This window comes from Eucalyptus grandis, chromosome 5 (genome assembly GCF_016545825.1).
Source record: "Eucalyptus grandis isolate ANBG69807.140 chromosome 5, ASM1654582v1, whole genome shotgun sequence".
NCBI lineage: Eukaryota > Viridiplantae > Streptophyta > Magnoliopsida > Myrtales > Myrtaceae > Eucalyptus > Eucalyptus grandis.
In genome coordinates, this window is record NC_052616.1 from 39,520,807 (window position 1) to 39,544,548 (window position 23,742).

Below are 23,742 nucleotides of genomic sequence, written 5' to 3' on the forward strand. Positions count from 1 at the left end.
AGTCTTACAATATGGAGTAACACAAACCAACAAAGGTCTTGAAAGGATCCTTTCTTGATTCTTGGACAAGAAACACAAGCAATGAGAGAATTAAAGGTACTGAGAGGAACAATTGTTGCCAGTCATGTAAAGGATAATTGATTGTGAATATAAATCGGAAGTAAAATTAAATAACTTATGCTCTTTTATTGATTGCTAGTCCATTCTACAAATAAAAATTCAAATATTTATACCTATTCCTAACAGTTTACGGTGATTATTAAGACAACTACGCAAGCTATACATGATTCCCACAATTTGACACCCCTATCTATGGAAACTTTTCTCTCTTCTTGGTAAGAGATCCTCTCTATCCATGGTGATAGCTAACCTAACTGCCCCCATCCCAAAACCCTAACATTACCATGGAACTCCCTCGTACTCCCACGTTGAATCTCTACATCCTGTTTTGGATATCCCTCCCTCTTCACTATCTTCCCCGCCGAAATCTCTCCCACACAAACATAGTAACCACAATCCAAAACCCTAACATTACAATAGTGCTTGCCCTTTGAATTCCACCACCTTGTTATGTATAACTTCATTCTTTGATGTTCCCCCGCCCTCCCTCCCCCCCCCCTCCAAAATAATTACACCCATGCAATCAAACATCTGATGCTTAGGACATAGGCCCACAAGTTTACTGGTTACATAATCTTTGTGGAATGAAACTGAGCCCCTAACATATTCCCTGTGACATCTTTGGTAATGCAAATTGAATGTTGACAACTCTTAGAATCTAAAAGATGCCAGACAGTATAATACAAGTCAAATACCTTTATGAACGTATACAATGGTCATTGTAGATAGCGGATCTACAACAATAAGAAGAAATAAGGCAAAAAACGATAATAGATAAATTATGGACAGCACAAAGGTTTACTTAAAAGTACCAAATAGCCCCCTTCCATTCATGCACACAGCGCATGCTCGCATGGGGAGAGATAGAGTGTCGAAGAAAAGAAACTCGATTGTATCAACTACTTTGGTAGTTTCATTTGCATAACTTGGTTGGATTATAGCTTGAATCTTGTTGTTGGCTTTTCTCATCCACTGATTGCCAATTTTACAAGGAGCATGTGGTACTTGAAGAGAACTGCAGGAGGAGGAGATCTACTTGTATGCTGGAATAAGACACAATCTGTCAAACATCAACTTAGGCTTTTGTTTGCAAGTCATATCATTGTATTGCAAATTTGTATGAATGTTGGAATTATGATTGATACCCTTTATAGGTGAAATGGGCATCTTTGATGCCTATTGCATGCAAAACTCTAACATCTTATTGAAGTTAATAAATTTATATCAAACTACCGATTTTATTAGAATTACTTATCAACATTTTTTTTAGGAATAAGTGCAATAGAAGTCCTAAAACTTGTTACAAAAGTACTATTGAGTCTTAAAACTTGCAAAAAGTGCAATCAAGTCCTAAATTTTGTCAAATTGGTTCAATTGAGTTATAAAGTTAACACCGTCAAATTTACTAATTGAAAATGTTGACGTGGTGCGACGTGACATTTTTAATAAATTTTCATTTTCCACATGGCTTTTTAATTTTTTTTTATTCAAAATTAGATTTAAAAACTAAAAAAAGAAAAGCTAAACTTTATTTTAAAAAACTGTTAAAAAAAAGAGAGAAAATGGCAGCTCCTTTGCCGATGTGCATTGTCGGAGGGGCCGATGATGGTCGCTGGCCTTAGGTGGAGGTCGTCGGCCGAGACCTCCACCGCCCGACCTGGGCGAGGCTTTGCCAGCCCTAGGCGAGGACCGGCAACCCTCACCAAGTGCGGGCGAGGGTGCCAGATCTAGGCACGCCGACCCTCATGGGGGGCTGGCGACTATTGCCCGCCCTAGGCAAGGCCTTGCCTAGTTCTGGGCAATGATGGTTGCTGGCCCTCAATGAGGGTTGGCGAGGCCTCGCCCAAGGCGGGCGACAATCACCCGCCCCCCATGAGGGCTGACGTGCCCAAATCTAGGCGCCCTCGCCCAAGGTTGGCGAGGCCTCGGCCTAAGGCTTGTGACCATTGTCGCCCTCCAGCGATAGGTAACGGCGGTGGAGGAGCTGCCATTTTCTCTTATTTTTAATAGTTTCTAAAAAATAAATTTTAGTTTTTAAATCTTATTTTTTTTAAATTGAATAAAAAATAATTTTAAAAAGTCACGTGGAAAATAAAAATCATTTAAAATGCCACGCCTGCGCCATGTCAGCATTTTTCCATTAATAAGTTTGACAATGTTAACTTTAGGACTCAATTAAACCAATTTGACAAGTTTTATAATTTGATTGCACTTTTTGCAAGTTTTAAGATTCAATTACATTTTTGTAACAAGTTTTAGGACTTCTATTGCATTTATCCCTTTTTTTCTTTCAATGAAATTATCAGATATTTTTCGGTCATCAGTACTCATTTGAGCCTTTCACCAAGGTTGATCTGAATTATCAACTTTTCTCAGGACTTACTAACTTTCTATTAAAATTACAAAATCTTGATTCAGAGCCTAGCTTCAAGGCACTTTAACATTGATGCCACGATCATGTAAATGACTTATCTCAAACACAATTTATTCAAAAGATAGGCCATTTCCTTTAATAATATGGTTAATTCCATGAAGAACTCAAAATTGGTATAAGTGTGATAAATTTACTACAAACTAATTTTTTGACTGTTAAAAATTTCAAATTGGTACATCAGTGACAAATGTACCTTGTTACTATCAAATTATTAAGTTAGATTACATGTGGTAATTAATGGGGATATTAGTTTGGGGTTTGACCCTTTGTTTATTATATGTATACCATTTTGTGATTTTTGTGATATTAATCTAATTTAACATACATTAACAAAGGATAAATTTATCGCAAATATACTAGTTTGGAGGTTTTTTGGGGTCAAAAAAATTAATTTGGATAAATTTGTTACAGATGTACTAATTTTGAGTTTTTAGTTATCAAAAAAATTAATTTGGGGTAAATTTGTCCCGTGTATACCATTGTACAAATTTGCGTGGTATTAATTCATTAGTTTTCTTATTATTTTATATGATGTAGCATGTTAGAGATGGGTTAATATCATGAAAAATCTTAAACTAGTACGTATGTGATAAAATTACCCAAAACTAATTTTTGACCAAAAAAAAAATCAAAATTGGTACACTTATAACAAATTTACTTTATATTAATATTTTCCATCAAATTGTTGAGTTAGATGACATGTGACAATTGACGAGTATCTCAGTTTAGAGTTTTACTCTCCGTATGTCACAAATGAATTTGCCAAACAAATAATCAATCTACCCCCATGCTTGTATCAAATAATCAAAATACTGATATATCGCATTTTATTTCAAGATATCTTTTAACCTCACCAAAAAGTGTCAATGTGAGTTACAAAATAGTATATAGTTTTCAAACTCGAGTCAATTCCAGCCCAAATAAGAAAGGGTTGATGCAACAAAAACCTCAAATTGATATGTTTGTTACAAATTTATTTCAAACTAATTTTTTGATCACCAAAAGCTTCAAATTGATATACCTGTAATAAATTTACTCTTTGTTAGTTTCCACTAAATTTTACTGTCAAATTGTTGAGATGGATAACATGTAACAGTTGTTGACCCTTAATTTTTAGTCTACGCATCATTAAAAGGAAAAAAATTGAGATTCAAGTTTATGATTGCAACGGAATCCTTTCTCTCGACCAAAAAGTGTCGTTTTTCATTTCTTTCTTTTGCATTGTTATTTTTAAGCAGTTTTTAGCTCGTTTTCAAGAAAAACCCAAAAATTCAAATGGTTGACTTTCGGATTGACTTTTTGGTCAACCATTTGACTAAAGTCAACCCTAGGTTAAAAATTGACTTTTTACCCCAAAAGAAATCCACTTAACTTTAATTTCACTTTTTTCAAATCAATTTCTTGATAATTCAAAGATTTGACCAAAAAATCAACTTTTTAGGAAAAATCAACTAAATGGTTAACTTTTGATCAAACCTTTGACCCAAAAAAAAATAAAAAATAAAAAATGCACAAATACATTTCTTTTAATACCAATTTGACTTTTGTGCCAAAAATTTCATAAAATTTGGTTAATAACCTTGATTTCAGAATTTTTCAGTTTTAGGTTCTAAATCGACCAAAAATAAAATTACTTTTTATTCTAGTTATAATTACGTGTAGTTCTTTTTTTGACATTTGGTTTAGGGACTATCTAAAATCTGTTTGAGCATTCAATTTCACGATCTATTGAGTCAAAATATGAATTGCCATTTTTAGCCCTAATTATGAGACTAAAATCGATCATTCATAACTTACAAACGGATGATTGTTTCTCACTCATTTTCTTAAGATAAGTCCAAATTCAAGATTGATTTTGTGAAATTCACACAAGAACTCATTAATTTGAAGAATTTTATCCTCCCATGCTTTAGAAATCAAGCAATTAAGCTTCAATCAACAATGTTCGAATTGACCAATTCATAGCTATGGTTTAATTTCATGAATCTAGATCCAATTTTAATATTAGGCTTAGATCCATTTTTGACCTAAGCTCAAGCGCTTCAATTCAAGGTCAATTTGAATATGAAAATTGATCTTATATATGGGTGGCTAATTAGATGGGGCAATTGTGACACTAATTGAGTTCAATTTTAGTTAATTCGCAATTTTGCCCATTGAATTGCAAATTTGACCATTTTAGCCCTTTAGGCCCAATTCAAAGTACCCATGGTTTCAAATTATTTTTTTCCACGATAATTCATTCAATTAGGTCAATAAAAGACCCCTAGATCACATTTATAAGATTTGATTAGTTTAATTATATCTTAATTGGTCAATTTATTCATAAAAATGATTAAATTCCTTTTTAATTTGGTCATTTAGGGGTCAATTTGCATATATTTTTGACCCACAAGGATCCCAAGTTGACAAAATAGCAGAAACTGGACCAAAATGGTCAAGAACTAGTCAAAATCTGATCGAACTGGATTGAACTAGTCTGGTTGGTCCGACATTTGCCGCCGGGACCGCCGATTCAGGCCCTTGCTAGCTAGTTCTTGACCCCCGGCCACTGGTTTTGGAACTCTCTCAACCCAATTTCACTTCTACACCTTCAATTTCTCACAATTTTACAAATTGATTCTCAAATTTCGTCAAATTGCAAATTAACCCTTAATTAGACATTTTGTCACAATTCCTAATTTTGGCTTGGTTTTTTGCAAATCAAACCTACTAGATCAATTACCTGACACCTCGAGATCATGATGGAGCCTTCGAAATGAATTTTTGACCATTGGATCGAGATTTCGACCGTCGGGTTGAACTGACAGCCGAAATCGCTTAATGTGAGGAGTATATAAATGAAATCTTTAGCACGAAATATTCTCCCTCTTCAGGCCTCTCTCTCTCTTTTCTCCCTCTAAAATCCCGCCCAAATAGATCACTCTTACTCTCTCTCTGTCTCTCTCTCTCTAAGTTTCGGTTCACCTCTTGGACCAATTTCGTTCTAGGCTTGAACCGACGGTCACCGGAGCTCCCAAGCATCCGAGTTACTAATGATCTGTAGTAGAAGATATTTTTGACCTTGTTGTGAATAGAGTAGGTTAGATCAATGGCCAGATCTTTACCAGCGGCCCAATCTTCACCGACAGCCCAATCTTCGCCAGCGAGTCAAGGCCGATCCATTTTGGACCGGTTCTTCCTTTTTTTTTCCTTCAGCCGGCGGTTCGATTGATCCTAATATGAGCTGTAATGACCTGATCTACATTCTTGGAGTCTCAATCGTGATCCGACGGTTTGATTCGATTGATCATGGTAGAAATTGACGAAAATCGCGATGAATGTAACGATTTGAAACTTTAATTCGATGAAGCGAGATTGAGTTAGTCGATTGGGGCTAGGATTCAAGATTAGGGGCTTTTACATGCTTAAGATCAATGAACATGAATGCTGCAATGATTTGTTGATGATTTCAATGATGATTGGGTTTTTTTAGCATAATCTATGATTTTCGTAGGTCTATAAATAGGTCATTGTTTTGGCTAAAATGAGGTTCAAAATGACCTTGTTTTAGCTTGAGTCCTTTTAGGATTAGATAATAGACATCCTAAGCTTCGAAACGATAGGTTGCACACCCTAATCAAGTGTCATTTGACCCTCAAAAAATGCCTTTGAAGATTAACGATTCTGTAGTAGTTTAGGCCTTTTTCAATTCTGATTCTATTCCGCCTTTTGGCTTTGTTAATTTTGTTCCAATTTTCATGATCATTTTTTTACAAACTTTTCTTCATGAGTATTGTTCCAAATCGTCTCATACATCTCTTTAATTTTTTTCATGATTTTTGGATATGTTCAACTAGGTTAGATCTACTTAGATCTAGGCTTAGGTCAATCTGTTCCATATCGATCTCTGATTTTGCTATTTTTGTGCTGATTTTTGTGTTGAATCTTGGAACAACTTTCCTCATGAAAGTTGCTTGTACAGGTGTTGTGCATATTCTGTATTATTATTTTCAAAATTTTTAGACATGTTTAGGTAGATCAAAATCGCTTAGATTTGAACATAGGTCAGTCTGTCTTGCATCGGTTCGAGATTTGTTTTGATGAAATTGAGTCCATAGATGCACCTATGGTCTCAAATCCTTCATGAAAGTTGAAATACATGATATATATGTTCAATTGATGCATGCTTTGTGAGGTTTTTAAATTAGTAAAGTGAGTCAATTGCATGCATTATAATAAAAGGTACTACATCAATATGTGATGGACATATAGTTTGGTAGGATTTATGCATGTTTTGAGGATGGTTGAAATCATACTTGTTCTGTAAACTCAATGTTAAAATGAAACCTTGTTATATGTGCACATTTCCATGCTTGTTTGAGTCATTTAGTGATCAAAATCTTATGCTCATACCTTCTTGTTGATTAAACCACATGTTGTAAGGTTTGCATACATGTTTAGGTCATGTTCATTGAATATCATCTTGCATATTAAATTTGTCTCACAAAAAGTGCTGATCGCACTTAGGATTCCCAAGCATACCATTAGAAATCATGAGTCATCTCATAATATCATTTGAATTGTATAACATTTTGCATGCCGACTTAGGATTAGATGACTATCCAAACTTTTTGTTGCATCCAATCCTAAGTCCCATGTGATTTCTTCATGTTGTTTGTGCATTCTTTGAGTGATTTTGAGGTTTTCTAATAAATGCTTATTTTCTATTTTTTTAATTATTGATGCGCACACTTTTAAAGATCTCGATTTTAAGATACCAAATTGACCTATTTTGGACTCTTGTTCTAACCCCTGTTTGGACAGACTTTTCATATTTTTGTTCCATTTTTTCTATTTGGAATATGAATTCAGCCTCTTAGTGAAACTTGCTTGTCATCATGTTAGCTATGCTGTATGTAAATTTGATGATTTTTAGACATGTTTTGATAGGACAAATTCTTGTGACATTAGTTGAATGTCCTATTGTTTTGGCAAATTTATGATGTGTTGTTGCTTGTTATTTGATTTTTGTAAATTCATGTGTAACTCATTCAAGAAAAATTTCTGCATGAAAGTTGTTCATTGTCACGTTATACATATTAATTTTTTTTTCATAGTTAGATTGTCAATGGGTATTACTCAATTTTGCTGTTAGATTGTCAATGGGTGTTACTCAATTTTGTTGTTCTTACACGCTTATTCTGAAGTTTCCTGATGTAAACATGATTACGATCGTTTAGTTATACTTTTTAGGCTAGTTTGTGCATGAAATTAGGCCACGCCATCTTCATGAAAATTGTTCTAAATGCTTTGATCTTTATTGTTAAACAATTGACATTTTCAAATTGCATCTTTAAAAAAAATGCTTTGGTGCATATGATGTTTCTCAAAAACAATTTATGAAAAAGTTTTTCTCCAAAACTCAATTTGGCTTATGGAAAACCGTGATTTGGACCAAATTCAAAATGTCAGCGATGCTTGTAAGTGCATTTATGCAAGTCCCATGCTAGCCTTAGCAATTGAATGTGTTCCATTGCCTAAATATCCCTTAATCATAAATATTTTCAAACCTTTTTAAAATCCTGTTTTGACATTGTGAAAGTCACAGTTTGAATTTTATTTAAAATGCCTACGATACTTGTAAGTGCATTTATGGGAGCCCCGGACTAACCTTGTCAATTGAATGCCTTTCATAATTGAGACATTACTTTGTCTAAAAAATTTCCATGAATGATTTCGAGAGATGTTTTTGAAATATTACATGTACCCCTCATACATATAATCCCATCATGCACTAGAAATTGTTTGCGCTTGTGATTGGCGCATGCCCTTGGTAATAAGTGATCCACTGACGGTTCACTTTCTTGCTTGATTGGTTGAGAAACAAGGTTCAAAAGACCTGGATGCATATTTAATTTTTTGCAATACATGTGACTTTTAGATGAATGGTAGGGTTGATGCATGATATCGAGAGAAAATCTTAGGATCACATAGATCACTTGATTAGGAAACTCGTTATTGGTCATGCGAGAATACAATTGGTCAACAATTGCTATAAGTCACAAAAAAATGGATTGAATAGGTGTCTTAGCGGGACTCTTGCATGAAAGACAAAGGCCAACCCCGGGGTCCAAAGTTTTGACTTTCGTATTGCACTTCCTTTAAATGATTGATCTAGACATGATGTCTTATTTTTTATTGTTTTGATATGTTTGTTTGTTTATTTCCATTATATACACCTAGTTAAAAGTTTCTTAGATTAGGTTTGGATTAGGACCCTAAAAACAGAGAAAGCGAGAAGATAGTGGAGGTCGATGTCCATTTTGATCATTATCATGTACTATTCATTTCCCCGACATATGTCTTGGGTTTCATTTGTTGTATGAAGCCCTATGAAGCCCGACAAGTTGCAAGTTTTCTCTCTTTCTCTCATCTTTTTCAATTGTGTTTTTCTTTTATATTTTCTAGGATTGCATAGTAGATTTACTGCTTTTGTTGATTGTTTACTTATTGTCTTGTAATTTCAATTCTATTGATTACTTTTTTTCTTTTCTTGTTTTTCTAGAAATAGAATATAATGAAAATGATTAAACACACATGATTGTTTAGTTTAGGACTAATGATCTCGAAAATGTAAAAAGAAACGCATGGTCATGTTAGGAAAACACAACGTATTGTTTAGGTACCAAAAGGGCACTAATAGAAATATTAGCGTAACCCAAGTCCCTGACCTAGATATTAGCTGCATAAAAATCGAGGGAACACTCCTAATCATCAATTGGATTTTCTAGCCGATCCCCAAAATGACGCTAGTGGTGACTCCCGTCTTATTTTTAGGTCGTCATAAACAACTAGACCGTATAAATAAACTCATCATGTGGGGTACGAGTTTCGATGAAACTCACTACGGTTCAGTATACTCGATATGGGAGTACCCCAAAGGATGAAGTGATGCCATCCTTATGAGTAAGGCATACTGTAGAGAGGGCTTTCATGGTAAAAGTACCCTTAAATCTGATATCCACACCCGACCTCTTCTTCTAAGGTGTGTCGCCCATGTGGGTATGGATAGTGATACTCCGCTGTCATGCGGGGTACAAGCTTGAGAGAGCTCACAATTTCATGAAGGGAATTCACGAGAGGCTTGATCCAAAAGGCGGGGTGATGACGTCTTTTAGAACGCGAACCGTAAGGGAACTCTCATGATTAAGTACCCCTAAACCCAACCTTTCCCCCTTTTTTTTTTCCTCGTGATGATGAGAGATTTGAGGGCGGTGAGTTCGGGTTGCGACAACAATTGACGAGTGTACCAATTTGAGACTTTACTCTCTATTTGTCACAAATGTACTGGTTTTTAGTTTTCGTGGTATTAATCCAAATTAATAGAAACTAACATAGGTATTCTAGGATGATCATTTGGAATTAATATCAATTATTGGATCTCTTACCTCTCAATATGATCTCCGGCAAGCAAAAGTGAGAGTCGGCCAATTCAAGCAAGTTCTAGCAACAATTGGAGGTGGTGTCAACCATGATTGGGTTGGATACTTCGACGAGGCCAGTTGCATGAAGAGATTGGTGGTAAAAAAATCAGAACTGTGCTAGTGAAGAGTCAGAGCTTTGCTAGAGCAAGGATGCTAAGAGAGAGAGAGAGAGAGAGAGAGAGAGAGAACAATATGGGAAAAAAGAAGATATGGGAAAATATTGAGGTTAAATTTTAAAAATGACTTGATCCTAATCTTACACCTCATTATATGATCCAATGGCCATAGCTCATTACTTAAAGAGCAAGTAAGGAGTGCCACACACCCCAAGTGTCAAAACTTGGTACAAGTGGATATTTAAGTGTTAGAACTTTCAAAATGTATACCAAGTGCCAAAATCAGAAAAGAAAGAAACACTTTAGTGCCAATGGTGAAAATTTTCAGCCAAATTATTGATGTGGCTTTTTCCAGCGGTATTTTTTATTAACGTGGCAATTGTTTTAAAATAAAATATTCACGTGGCGTTGACTTGGCTAGATAAGCCTAAAAGAAGGTCATTTTGCCCCCAATTTTTTTAAAATTAAATAATAATTAAATTAAATTAAATAAGAGGCAGCATTCAGTGAGGGCTTCTACATCCCTTGCCACCACTGCCCACCATCATCGGAAAGGGCTTCCATAACTCTTGCCACCACCGCCACCCACCATTGTTGGAAAGGGTTGGTGATGATGGGCCAGCAGTGGCAAGGGCTGTGCAAGCACTCGCCGAATGTTGGTTTTTTTTTTTTAATTAGTTTTTAAATTTTAATTTAATTAATAAATTTGAGGGCAAAAAGATGTTTTGCACATTGATTATTAAGTGGATATTTTGGTGAGTTACATGGACCACTTCTATTATTAAAAATCACACCATGTCAGTACTTAAGTATCTAATTTTCAAAAAAGAGTAACACTTGAGTGTACTTTTTGGAAGTTTTGGCACTTAAAAGTCCATACATGTTAAGTTTTGGTACTTAAGATGTACTTTAAGTAAGTATATGATTGACACTTGTTCTTTCGTATTGATAAGGGACATGGGACCCTCTAAGGCCAAGATTGAGTAAAAAATGAATGCCGTTGGTGAGGGTTTTTAGGGATTGATGACATCGATTGATTTTTGATCATTTGGGAAAATGACGTTTTGTTAGATAGGCAGAGAGGGGGCTAGCCATGGGACTTTGTGCTGCATTTTGTTAACTTTTGTGTTGACTTGGTTGACTAGGGTTAAAATTAGTTAAATCGGATCAACCTAATTTGACCAATTTGAACCGAGATTCTCAATTGTTCTATTTCTTTTAATAGGGGATTGGCTTGGCCACTTCATTTGGTTCTCCCATTGGGCCGAATTAAGTTGCGGTCAAATTCATCATTTTGTGCTTACTTCTCCAAATTATTTTAATTGTGTCCAAATTCATATTGAAAGTGATTTTTCTTGAACTAATGGGATTGAAAAAGTTAATCATAACCCTAAACTCGTGTTTGAACATCAGCCGACTCGTTTGAACATAAAATCTTAAAATAAGCACGACATCTTGAGTCATTCTAGTTTCCTACTCCAATGATTAAAAATGAATTAAATCAGTGAGTTTTGAAAATTTGTTGGCGAAAATTTAGATGTCAACACCAACGGAACATACAAAGGTATTTTTCTCAATTACTCAACTTCTAAAAATCATATCGTGTATTTAATAAAGTTTTGCTAGAAGTAGAAGAATCCATAAATATTGGATTCGAAGATATTTTGAAAGGTGTACAGGTTAATAATGATCATGAACTAGTGCTGTTGCCAACACCAATTGATCGTATTCTCCAACATTGGTGATCCACAATACAAAGTTCAAAATCTGCACTATCACCAAAGGATTGGAGACTCAAATCAGGTCATCCTAAAGAGCAAATCCTTGAAGCAAATGACAAAGAAATCAAAACCAGATATTCATTTAAAGAGTTGATGAACTAGATAGCATTAATGACCAAAACTGACCCTAGAGAAGTTGACGAAGCTATTGTTGATGACAATGGGATCGAGGAACTTTGTGAATTTAAAGTCAACAAAGCACGGGAATTTCTGCCTCCTCCACATGATCATTCATTCATTGGAACAAATTGAGTATTCATAAACAAGCTTAATGAAAAAGGTAATGTTGTATGTAACGAAGCAAGACTAGTTGTTAAAGGATCCTTGTTGCTACCATTGGATTTACTCATATATAAATATGAGAGTCTTTGAGGAAGTTTAAAGAAAGACTAGTCGCCTCACTGTCCTTAACATTGGATTGAATCTCACATCGTGCTTTGATTCGATGCTTAATCTCTATTAACAATTGGAAATATCCTGGCAAATTCCTTCTTGTTATGACATGATCATCCAAACTTTCAACTCGATGACACAAGCTAGCCATCTTATCTTAGGTCATTAGTACTTACATAAAGTAAGGCTCAATAGTCTAATTATATGGCAAAAGGTTTAGGGGCCTCGAAGAATTAATTCTCGACTGGAGTGCAGTAATTTCTCTTAGTTCTTGTGTCAATTTGATGTTACATCAATATCATAATTCACGTGTCATTTTCTACCATTGACAGTGTCACGTATTAATTAATTTGTCGGTTTAGTGAGAGTGGTTGACCGAAGATTTAAATTGCACAAGTCGAGAAAGTTGAGAATTTGATTGCATAAAATAAAACTTTGAGGATCAAAGATCAAGAGAGTTAGAGAATTTAATCTAGAGAATTTAATCGAACCAAATAACGATTAAACATCAAAGTTCAAAGTATAATTACACTAGCATCAAAGCTCCGCATTTAATTACACGAACGCTGAAACTTAAAGTATTAGTACTATACTTAACCCTATCTTTCCTTATACTATATCTCAAATATGAAAAAAAATAAAATGGAAAAGTGTGTCTATGGGTGGCGTCTTCACAGCATTCTCCCCAGGAATCCGGACGCAATGTATTGACCAGTGACCACTATTATCATATTTCATGCATGGACCGCATAGAGTCATTCATGTCATTGTGATCTCATGATGGTTCCCAGTTATGCCTAGATCACATAATTGGATATAATCTCATAAATAAATATGGGAGTCTTCTAGCAAATCTAAAGAAAGACCGCCATCATCCTGATCGCTACCCTCGGATGGAATCTCAAAATGTGCTTCGCTTTGATGCTCTATCTCTATATTCAATTGGAAAAATCCTGGAAATTTCCTTCTTTTTATAACATGATTATCCAAATTTTTGACTCGGTAAAGCAAAGTCTGCCAAGTCATATTATCTTAGGTTGTTAGCACGTACATAAAGGAGGCCTCAATGGTCTAAACACAGGACAAAAGGTCTAGGGGCTTCCAAGAATCAAATTGCGACTAGAGGGTGGTGATTTCCCTTTCATTGAGAAATTTAATCATTACTCATCATGGAAAATCATCTTTAATCGAACCGAAAATTTTCCTCAAAAAGAAATAGGGAAGCTTAATTTTTTAGTGGATGTGATGTTCACCGTGGAGGTTGACGAATAGTCTTCAAGTCAACTGGTCCACCAATAAGGACTCCCATTTTTTCAAAGAAGTCTTGCTGACTCTGTTTGGTTTCACACTGAAGTAGAGAGAGAAGATGAGGCGATATAACAGCATGAGGCCACCATTAAACGGAAGTTCTGTTTCCGTAGGCATCAAGAATATGGAGGAGCAGAAGAAGACAATCGGTGTCCGAGGTCTGCTGGCAGCGGCGGTCGTCCTTTGTCTGTGCTCTGTCGCCATTTCGACGGAAGAAACGAAGCAGAAGCAGTTGCGGTTCAAGGAAAACGGGGAATTCAAGATATTGCAGGTGGCGGACATGCACTACGCCGATGGCAAGACCACACCCTGCAGGGATGTTCTTCCTTCTGAGAACGTAAGTTGCTCCGACCTCAACACCACCGCCTTCCTCCATCGGATGATCCTGGCTGAGAAGCCCGACCTCATTGTTTTCACGGGTTAGTTCCCTTCTTCTATTCTCAAACAAATCAAGCTACCGAATCGCGTTTTGTGCTTGTACGAATTGTATATGCATTCGCTCTACATCACAGCTCAGCCTTGGGCGCCAATATTGACGAATGAAGGTATTAAAAGCTAACTGTTTCATGCTTCTACGATCGGACGAAGGGGATAATATCTATGCCTCTGATGCGACTGATGCTGCAAGATCTTTAGATGCTGCGTTCTCCCCTGCCATTTCCGCAAGCATACCATGGGCCGCCGTATTGGGAAACCACGACCAAGAGTCCGCCTTGTCAAGAGAAGGGGTCATGAAGCATATAGTTACCCTCAAGCACACTTTGTCTCAGCTCAATCCTGCCGGGGTTGAGCTCATTGATGGTTTTGGGAATTACAACTTGGAGGTCCATGGGGTTGAAGGCTCTGGTTTTGAAAACAAATCAGTCCTCAATCTTTACTTCCTCGATAGCGGAGATTATTCGAAAGTTCCCTCGATATCTGGTTATGATTGGATCAAACCCTCTCAGCAACTTTGGTTTCAACGCACGTCTTTGGAGCTTCAGGTATCAATGTTGCCAGTTCCTTTCTTCTGTCTTTACTGTCTTGCTCCTTATAGACAATAGAGTCACAATAGCCATCATGTAGCTTCACAACAACAAATAATTTAATTATTAATAACTTTTCTCTCTTCTTGGTAAGAGATCCTCTCTATCCATCGTGATAGCTAACCTAATTGCCCCCATCTCAAAACCCTAACATTACCTTGGAACTCCCCTGTTGAATCTCTACACCCTATTTTGGATATCCCTCCCTCTTCATCATCTTCCCTATCGAAATCTCTCCTACACAAACATAGTAACCCCAATCCAAAACCCTAACATTACAATAGTGCTTGCCCTTTGAATTCCACCACCTTGTTATGTATACCATCATTCTTTGTTGTTCCCTGCCCCGCCTCCCCCCCAAAAAAAAAAAAAAAAAAAATTACACCCATGCAATCAAACATCTGATGCTTAGGGCGTAGGCCCACAAGTTTATTGGTTGCATAATCTTTACGGAATGAAACTGAGCCTCTAACATATTCCCCGTGACATCTTTGGTAATGCAAATTGAATGTGGACAACTCTTAGAATCTAAAAGATGCCAGACACAATAATACAAGTCAAATACCTTTATGAACATATACAATGGTCATTGTAGATAGCGGATTTGCAACAATAAGAAGAAATAAGGCAAAAAAACGATAATAGATAAATTATGGACAGCACAAAGGTTTACTTAAAATTACCAAACAGCCCCCTTCCATTCATGCACACAGCGCATGCTCGCACGGGGAGAGATAGAGTGTTGAAGAAAAGAAACTCGATTGTATCAACTACTTTGGTAGTTTTATTTGCATAACTTGGTTGGATTACAGCTTGAATCTTGTTGTTGGCTTTTCTCATCCACTATTTGCCAATTTTACACGGAGCATGTGGTACTGGAAGAGAACCGCAAGAGGAGGAGATCTACTTGTATGCTGGAATAAGACACTCTCTGTCAAGCATCAACTTAGGCTTTTGTTTGCAAGTCATATTGTTGTATTGCATTGTATGAATGTTGGAATTATGATTGATACCCTTTATAGGTGAAATGGGCATCTTTGATGCCTATTGCATGCACAACTCTAACATCTTATTGAAGTTAATAAATTTATATCAAACTACCGACTTTATTTGAATTACTTATCAACATTTTTCTTAGGACTAAGTGCAATAAAAGTTCTAAAACTTGTTACGAAAGTACTATTGAGTCCTAAAACTTGCAAAAAGTGCAATCAAGTTCTAAAACTTATCAAATTGGTTCAATTGAGTCATAAAGTTAACACCGTCAAATTTACTAATTGGGAATGTTGATGTGGTGCAACGTGACATTTTGAATAAATTTTCATTTTCCACGTGGCTTTTTAATTTTTTTATTCAAAATTAGATTTAAAACTAAAAAAAAAGAAAAGCTAAAATTTATTTTAAAAAATTGCTAAAAAAAAAAGAAGAGAAAATGGCAGCTCCTCCGCTACCGTGCATCGCCGGAGGAGCCGATGACGGTCCCGGCCTTAGGCGGAGGTCATCGGCCGACGACCTCCGCCACCCGACCACGGCGAGGCTTCGCCAGCCCTAGGCGAGGACTGGCGCCCCTCGCCAAGTGCAGGCGAGGGCACCCAGATCTAGGCACGTAAGCCCTCACGAGGGGCTGGCGACTATCGCCCGCCCTAGGCAAGGCCTTGCCTAGTTTCGGGCAACGATGGTCGTCAACCCCCAATGAGGGCTGGCGAGGCCTCGCCCAAGGTGGGCGACAATCGCCGGCCCTCGGCGTGCCCAAATCTGGGTGCCTTCGCCCACGCCTAGCCCTCGCCCGGGGTTGGTGAGGCCTCGCCCTAGTCGAGCGATGGTCGACGACCTTGGCCCAAGGCTTGTGACCGTCATCACCTCTCCAACGATATGCAACGGCGGTGGAGGAGTTGCCATTTTCTCTTATTTTTAATAGTTTCTAAAAAATATATTTTAGTTTTTAAATCTTATTTTTTTAAATTGAATAAAAAATAATTTAAAAAGCCACGTGGAAAATAAAAATCATTTAAAATGCCACGTTTGCTCCACATCAGCATTTTCCGTTAGTAAGTTTGACAGTGTTAACTTTAGGACTCAATTGAACCAATTTGACAAGTTTTATAACTTGATTGCACTTTTTGCAAGTTTTAGAGCTCAATTACATTTTCGTAACAAGTTTTAGAACTTCTATTGCATTTATCCCTTTTTTAATTTGATAAAATTATCAGATATTTTTTGGTCATCAATACTCATTTGAGCCTTTTACCAAGGTTGATCTGAATTATCAAATTTTCTTAGGACTTACTAACTTTCTTTTAAAATGACAAAATCTTGATTTAGAGTCTAGCTTCAAGGCACTTTAATATTGATGCCACGATCTTGTAAATGACTTATCTCAGACACAAGTTATTCAAAAGATAGGCCATTTCCTTTTATAATATGGTTAATTCGACGAAGAACTCAAAATTGGTATAAGTGTGATAAATTTACTACAAACTAATTTTTTTACTGTTAAAAATTCAAAATTGGTACATCAGTGACAAATGTACCTTGTTACTATCAAATTATTAAGTTAGATTACATGTGGTAATTAATAGGGATATCAGTTTGGGGCTTTACCCTTTGTTTATTATATGTATACCATTTTTGTGATTTTTGTGATATTAATCTAATTTAACATACATTAACAGAGGATAAATTTATCACAAATATACTAGTTTTGGGGGAGGGGTTTTGGAGATAAAAAAAATTAATTTGGATAAATTTGTTACAGATGTATTAATTTTGAGTTTTTAGTTATCAAAAAAATTAATTTGAGGTAAATTTGTCACGTGTATACCATTGTACAGATTTGCGTGGTATTACTTCATTAGTTTTCTTATTATTTCATATGATGTAGCATGTTAGAGATGGGTTAATATCATGAAAAATCTTAAACTAGTACATATGTGATAAAATTACCAAAAACTAATTTTTAACGAACAAAAATCGAAATTGGTACACCTATGATAAATTTACTTTATATTAAATTTTACCATCAAATTGATGAGTTAAATGACATGTGACAATTGACGAGTATCTCAGTTTAGAGTTTTACTCTCCGTATGTCACAAATGAATTTGCCAAACAAATAATCAATCTACCCCCATGCTTGTATCAAATACTCAAAATACTGTTATATATCGCATTTTATTTCAAGATATCTTTTATACTCACCAAAAAGTGTCAATATGAGTTTCAAAATAGTATATAGTTTTCAAACTCTAAGTCAATTCCAGCCCAAATAAGAAAGGGTTAATGCAACAAAAACCTCAAATTGATATGTTTATTACAAATTTATTTCAAACTAATTTTTTGATCACCAAAAGCTTCAAATTGATATACCTGTAATAAATTTACTTTTTGTTAGTTTCTACTAAATTTTACTGTCAAATTGTTGAGATGGATGACACGTAACAGTTGTTGACCCTTGATTTTTAGTTGACGCATCATTAAACGGAAAAAAAAAATCGAGGTTCAAGTTTATGATTGCGACGGAACCCTTTCTCTCGACCAAAAAGTGTTGTTTTTCATTTCTTTCTTTTGCATTGTTATTTTTAAGCAGATTTTAGCTCGTTTTTAAGAAAAACCCAAAATTCAAATGGTTGACTTTTGGATTGACTTTTTGGTCAACCATTTGACTAAAAGTCAACCCTCAGGTTAAAAATTGACTTTTTACCAAAAAAAAATCCACTTAACTTTAATTTCACTTTTTTCAAATCAATTTCTTGATAATTCAAAGATTTGACCAAAAAGTCAAATTTTAGGAAAAATCAACTAAATGGTTAACTTTTGATCAAACCTTTGACCCAAAAAATAAATAATAAAAAAAATGCACAAATACATTTCTTTTAATATCAATTTGACTTTTGTGTCAAAAGTTTCATAAAATTTGGTTAATAACCTTGATGTCAGAATTTTTCAGTTTTAGGTTCTAAATCGACCAAAAATAAAATTACTTTTATTCTAGTTTTAGGTGTAGTTCCTTTTTTGACATTTGGTTTAGGGACTATTTGAAATTTATTTGAGCATTCAATTTCGCGATCTATCGAGTCAAAATACGAATTGCCATTTTTAGCCCTAATTATGAGACTAAAATTGATCATTCATAACTTACAAATGGATGATTGTTTCTCACTCATTTTCTTAAGATAAGTCCAAATTCGAGATTGATTTTGTGAAATTCACACAAGAAGTCATTAATTTGAAGAATTTTATCCTCCCAAGAATTAGAAATCAAGCAATTAAGCTTCAATCGACAATGTTCGAATTGACCAATTCATAGCTATGGTTTAATTTCATGAATCTAGGTCCCATTTTAATATTAGGCTTAGATCCATTTTTGACCTAAGCTCAAGCACTTCAATTCAAGGTCAATTTGAATATGACAAGTGATCTTATATATGGGTAGCTAATTAGATGGGGCAATTGTGACACTAATTGAGTTCAATTTTAGTTAATTTGCAATTTTGCCCATTGAATTGTAAATTTTACCATTTTAGCCTTTTAGGCCCAATTCAAAGTACCCATGGTTTTGAATTATTCTTTTCCACGATAATTCATTCAATTAGGTCAATAAAAGACCCCTAGATCACATTTATAAGATTTGATTAGTTTAATTGTATCTTAATTGGTTAATTTCTTCATAAAATGATTAAATTCCTTTTCAATTGGTCATTGAGGGGTCAATTTGCATAAATTTTTGACCCACAAGGATCCCAAGTTGACAAAATAGCATAAATCGGACCAAACTGGTCAAGAACTGGTCAAAATCCGATCGAACTAGATTGAACTGGTCTGGTCGGTTTGACCGGCTACTGTCGGGACTGGCCGATTCAGGCCCTTGTCAGCCAGTTCTTGACCCCCGGCCACTGGTTTTGGAACTCTCTCAATCCAATTTCACTTCTACACCTTCAATTTCTCAAAATTTTACAAATTGGTTCTCAAATTTCGTCAAATTGCAAATTAACCCCTAATTAGACATTTTATCACAATTCCTAATTTTGGCTTGGTTTTTGCAAATCAAACCTACTAGATCAATTACTCGACACCTCGAGATCGTGATGGAGCTTTCGAAATGAATTTTTGACCATTGGATCGAGATTTCAACCGTCAGGTTGAACTGACAGCCGAAATCGCTTAATGTGAGGAGTATATAAATGAAATCTTAGGGGTGTGCAACGTAAACCGCCCGAACCGGGAACCGGCCGGACCGGACTGGACCGGTCGGTTTCGGGCGGTTCTAGAGGGTCTCGGTCCGGTCTTAGGTTCCTATTTTTGGAACCGGTGACCGGTTGGTCCGGTTCCTGGTTTGGGGGTCGGAACCGGACCGGCCGGACCGACCATATATATATATATATATATATAAATATTAATTTCTAAACTAATTTACAATACCCATTACCGATTCATTTTTTCCTCAAAGCTAATTCCTTTCTTGCGTTTCTTTACACTCTCTACAGTAAGCATCACATCAGTTTTTTAATTTTACAATTCTTATTTTCCTTTTCCCTCTTGAAACCGAAACGGCTAAACTCTCTCTTTATTTTTTAAGTTTCTGCTCTCATATACAGTAACCATCACATCAACCTCCCTTTCCCCAAATTTTACAACCTAATTCAAAGTGGCAATTCTCACCGTCTTTCCCTCTCAAAACCGTAACCCTTCCCCTTGCTCGCTCGACGCCTTGCCCGACGCCCCAACGCCTCACCTCACACCCCACTCACACCAACGCCCGGCTCTCTTCCTCCGAGTGCCTCGGACGCTCAGCTCTCTTCCTCCGGAGTGCCTTGCCGCAACATCTCGCCTCACACCGTCCGATTCCAGCCGGAGGAGGAGGAAGGAGTCGATCGACTTCTGGAAGCTGTTGAAGGCCTCGACATCGACCGGGACGCTGCCGTTCTGGTACATGGCTATGAACCCGCTCGGGTCGAGCCAAGTGTAGACGGCACCGCCCCGTCGACCACTCGCCTTCGCCTCCAGCGCCTTGTGCTCCCAATACATTTGGTCCAAATCACCGCCGAACTTCGCGTAGAGGGCGAAGAAGTCGGTCCCCATGCGCATCGAGTAGAGCTCGTTCGACGACGTCCGACATGGCGGCCGTGAAGTTTTGGTTCTCCACGAGGGTGTCCGCTGGAAAGTCGAAGCTCGCCACACAACGACAGGGGTCTGCCGCCGTCACTGGGGCTTCTAGACTTGAAGTCGCTCCCGTAGTCGTAGCCTCGCCCCATGCCTAGCTTCGATCAAGGTTCTTAAGCCTTGACATCAACCCCGTGCCGTGGTTTCTCTGTCGTTTTTCGAGAAGCCCCACTTCAATTCCTTGCTCTGTTCGTCCAGCGAGTGCCATGTCCGAAGACCCTTTGCGTTTTTAGGAAGTGGGTGCATGAAAAGGTGCGGCCTTAGGAGAAGCCTCGAGGAGCTTCGTGATGTACGCCATCGCCACGCCGAACTCGGAGCGAGGAGGCTTTCAAGAAGTTGGGGACCGGTGGGTTCTCGGAGAGCGAGGTTGACGCGAGTGAGGATGAGGGCGGCTTCATGTCTGAGGGCAGCGAGACTGAGAGTGTGAGCGAGGACGAGCTTGCTCTCTCCAAGCTGGGTTTGCCTCAGAGGCTAGTGGAATCTCTTGAGAAATGTGGCATTACCCATCTCTTTCCCATTCAAGTATGCTTTATCCTTTGTTCCTTCCCTGTGTTATCCAATATTCTCCTTCTCCACAAGTTGTGAAAATTTTAATTGCCAATTGATTGATTGATTCGGGGGCAATCCTATGATGGTCGGGAATGAGTTTGGTTCAAGGGCACTAAGGTTTATGTTATCATGTCTGATCTCTCTGATTTGTTGATGCGAATTGCGGATGGTATTTTGATTCAAAGATTTTGATTAGGAAATCGAATATACATCATTTAATTAAACTATGCATATGCATCTCTTTGCTCACTAAGTAAAACCCTAGTTGTTCTTTGATATTTCAAATTTGTGTGGATCTTTAGCTTATTTTTTTGTTTCATAATAGTGCAAGGACATAGGGTATGATGCAGAATTTTAATTTTTGTTTCCACAAAGTGGACGTTTATAATTTAATAGGGCGTCACTTTGTTGGTCACAAAGTAAATAAGAAAACTTGACCGGATCATAATCTCGTGCATTACTTTACTAGTAATTGCTATTTATTTTTTTTGTTAAATGAAATGAAAATAAGTGATGGTTCATTGGAACCGGACCGGACCGGTTGGTCGGTCTGGTTCTCGGTTCCAAGATAGCCGGTCCGGTCCACGGTCTAGAAAAGTGGGAACGGGTCCTCCCGGTCCGGTTCCCGGTTCTTGGGTGGAACCGGACCGAACCGGGAACCGATCACCCCTATGAAATCTTTAGCATGAAATACTCTCTCTCTCTCTCTCTCTCTCTCTCTCTCTCTCTCTCTCTCTCTCTCTCTCTTCTCTTTTCTCCCTTTAAAATCCCACCCAAATTGATCAATCTCTCTCTCTCTCTCTCTCTCTCTCTCTCTCTCTCTCACTCTCTAAGTTTCGGTTCACCTCTTTGACCGATTTTGTTCTAGGTTTGAATCGGCAGTCACCGGAGCTCCCAAGCATCCAAGTTACTAATGATCTGTAGTAGCAGAGGTTTTTGACCTTGTTGTGAATAGAGAAGGTTAGATCGGTGGCCGGATCCTTACCAAGGGCCCAATCTTCACCGACAACCCAATCTTCGCTAGCTAGTCAAGGCTGATCCATTTTGGACCAGTTCTTCCTTTTTTCCTTCATTCAGTGGTTCGATTGATCCTAATTTGAGCCATAATGACCCGATCTACATTCTTGGAGTCCCGATCGTGATCCGACGGTTTGATTCGATTGATCGTGGTAGAAATTGACAAAAATTGCGATGAAGGTAACGATTTGAAACTTGAATCTGATGAAGCGAGATTGAGTTAGTCGATTGGGGATAGGATTCAAGATTAGGAGCTTTTACATGCTTAAGATCAATGAACATGAATGCTGCAATGATTTGTTGATGATTTGAATGATGATTGGGTTTTTTTAGCATAATCTATGATTTTCGTAGGTTCGAAATGACCTCATTTTAGCTTGAGTCCTTTTAGGATTAGATAATAAACATCCTGAGCTTCGTAACAATAGGTTGCATGCCCTAATCGAGTGTCATTTGACTCTAAAAAAATACCTCCGGAGATTAACGATTCTGCAGTAGTTTAGGTCTTTTTTTATTCTGATTCTATTCCGCCTTGTGGCTTTGTTAATTTTGTGCCAATTTTCATGATCATTTTTTTTACAATTTTTTTTCATGAGTTTTGTTCCAAATCGTCTCATACATCTTTTGTAATTTTTTTTCATGATTTTTGGATCTGTTCAACTAAGTTAGATCTACTTAGATCTAGGCTTAGGTTAATCTGTTCCATATCAATCTCTGATTTTGCTATTTTTGTGCTGATTTTTGTGTTGAATCCTGGAACAACTTTCCTCATGAAAGTTGCTCGTACAGGTGTTGTGCATATTATGTATTTTTTTTTCAAGATTTTTAGACATGTTTAGGTAGATCAAAATTACTTAGATTTGAACATAGGTCAGTCTATTTTGCATCGGTTTGAGATTTGTTTTGATGAAATTGAGTCTATAGATGCACCTATTTGGTCTCAAATCCTTCATGAAAGTTGAAATACATTATATATATGTTCAATTGATGCATGCTTTGTAAGGTTTTTAAATTAGCAAAGTGAGTCAATTGCATGCATTAGAATAAAAGGTACACTTAGAAGTTTTTAATGCCACTGATTTCATATCAATCGCTCATCGTTTGGATCAATTTCCGTTTTTTCAAAACTAGATCACAATCTGGACAATGGATCAAATTCGGACTCTCGTTCTAACCCTTGTTTGGACAAACTTTTCATTTTTTGTTCCACTTTTTCTATTTGGAATATGAATTCAGCCTCTTAGTGAAACTTGCTCGTCATCATGTTAGCTATGCTGTATGTAAATTTGATGATTTTTAGACATGTTTTGATAGGACAAATTCTTGTGACATTAGCTGACTGTCCTGTTGTTTTGGCAAATTTATAATGTGTTG

The 23,742-nt window shown here is 36.8% G+C and overlaps 1 protein-coding gene across 1 annotated transcript; it reads left to right on the forward strand.

Annotated features, from left to right (window-relative positions):
• The first annotated feature begins 13,658 nt into the window (after window positions 1-13,658).
• LOC120293889 (probable inactive purple acid phosphatase 29) lies at window positions 13,659-14,661 on the forward strand. The gene is made up of 2 exons (XM_039313675.1): window positions 13,659-14,037; window positions 14,207-14,661. Exons 1-2 carry the CDS (start codon window positions 13,677-13,679, stop codon window positions 14,659-14,661), a joined length of 816 nt encoding a protein of 271 aa, XP_039169609.1. The 5' UTR covers window positions 13,659-13,676.
• The last annotated feature ends 9,081 nt before the right edge of the window (window positions 14,662-23,742 follow it).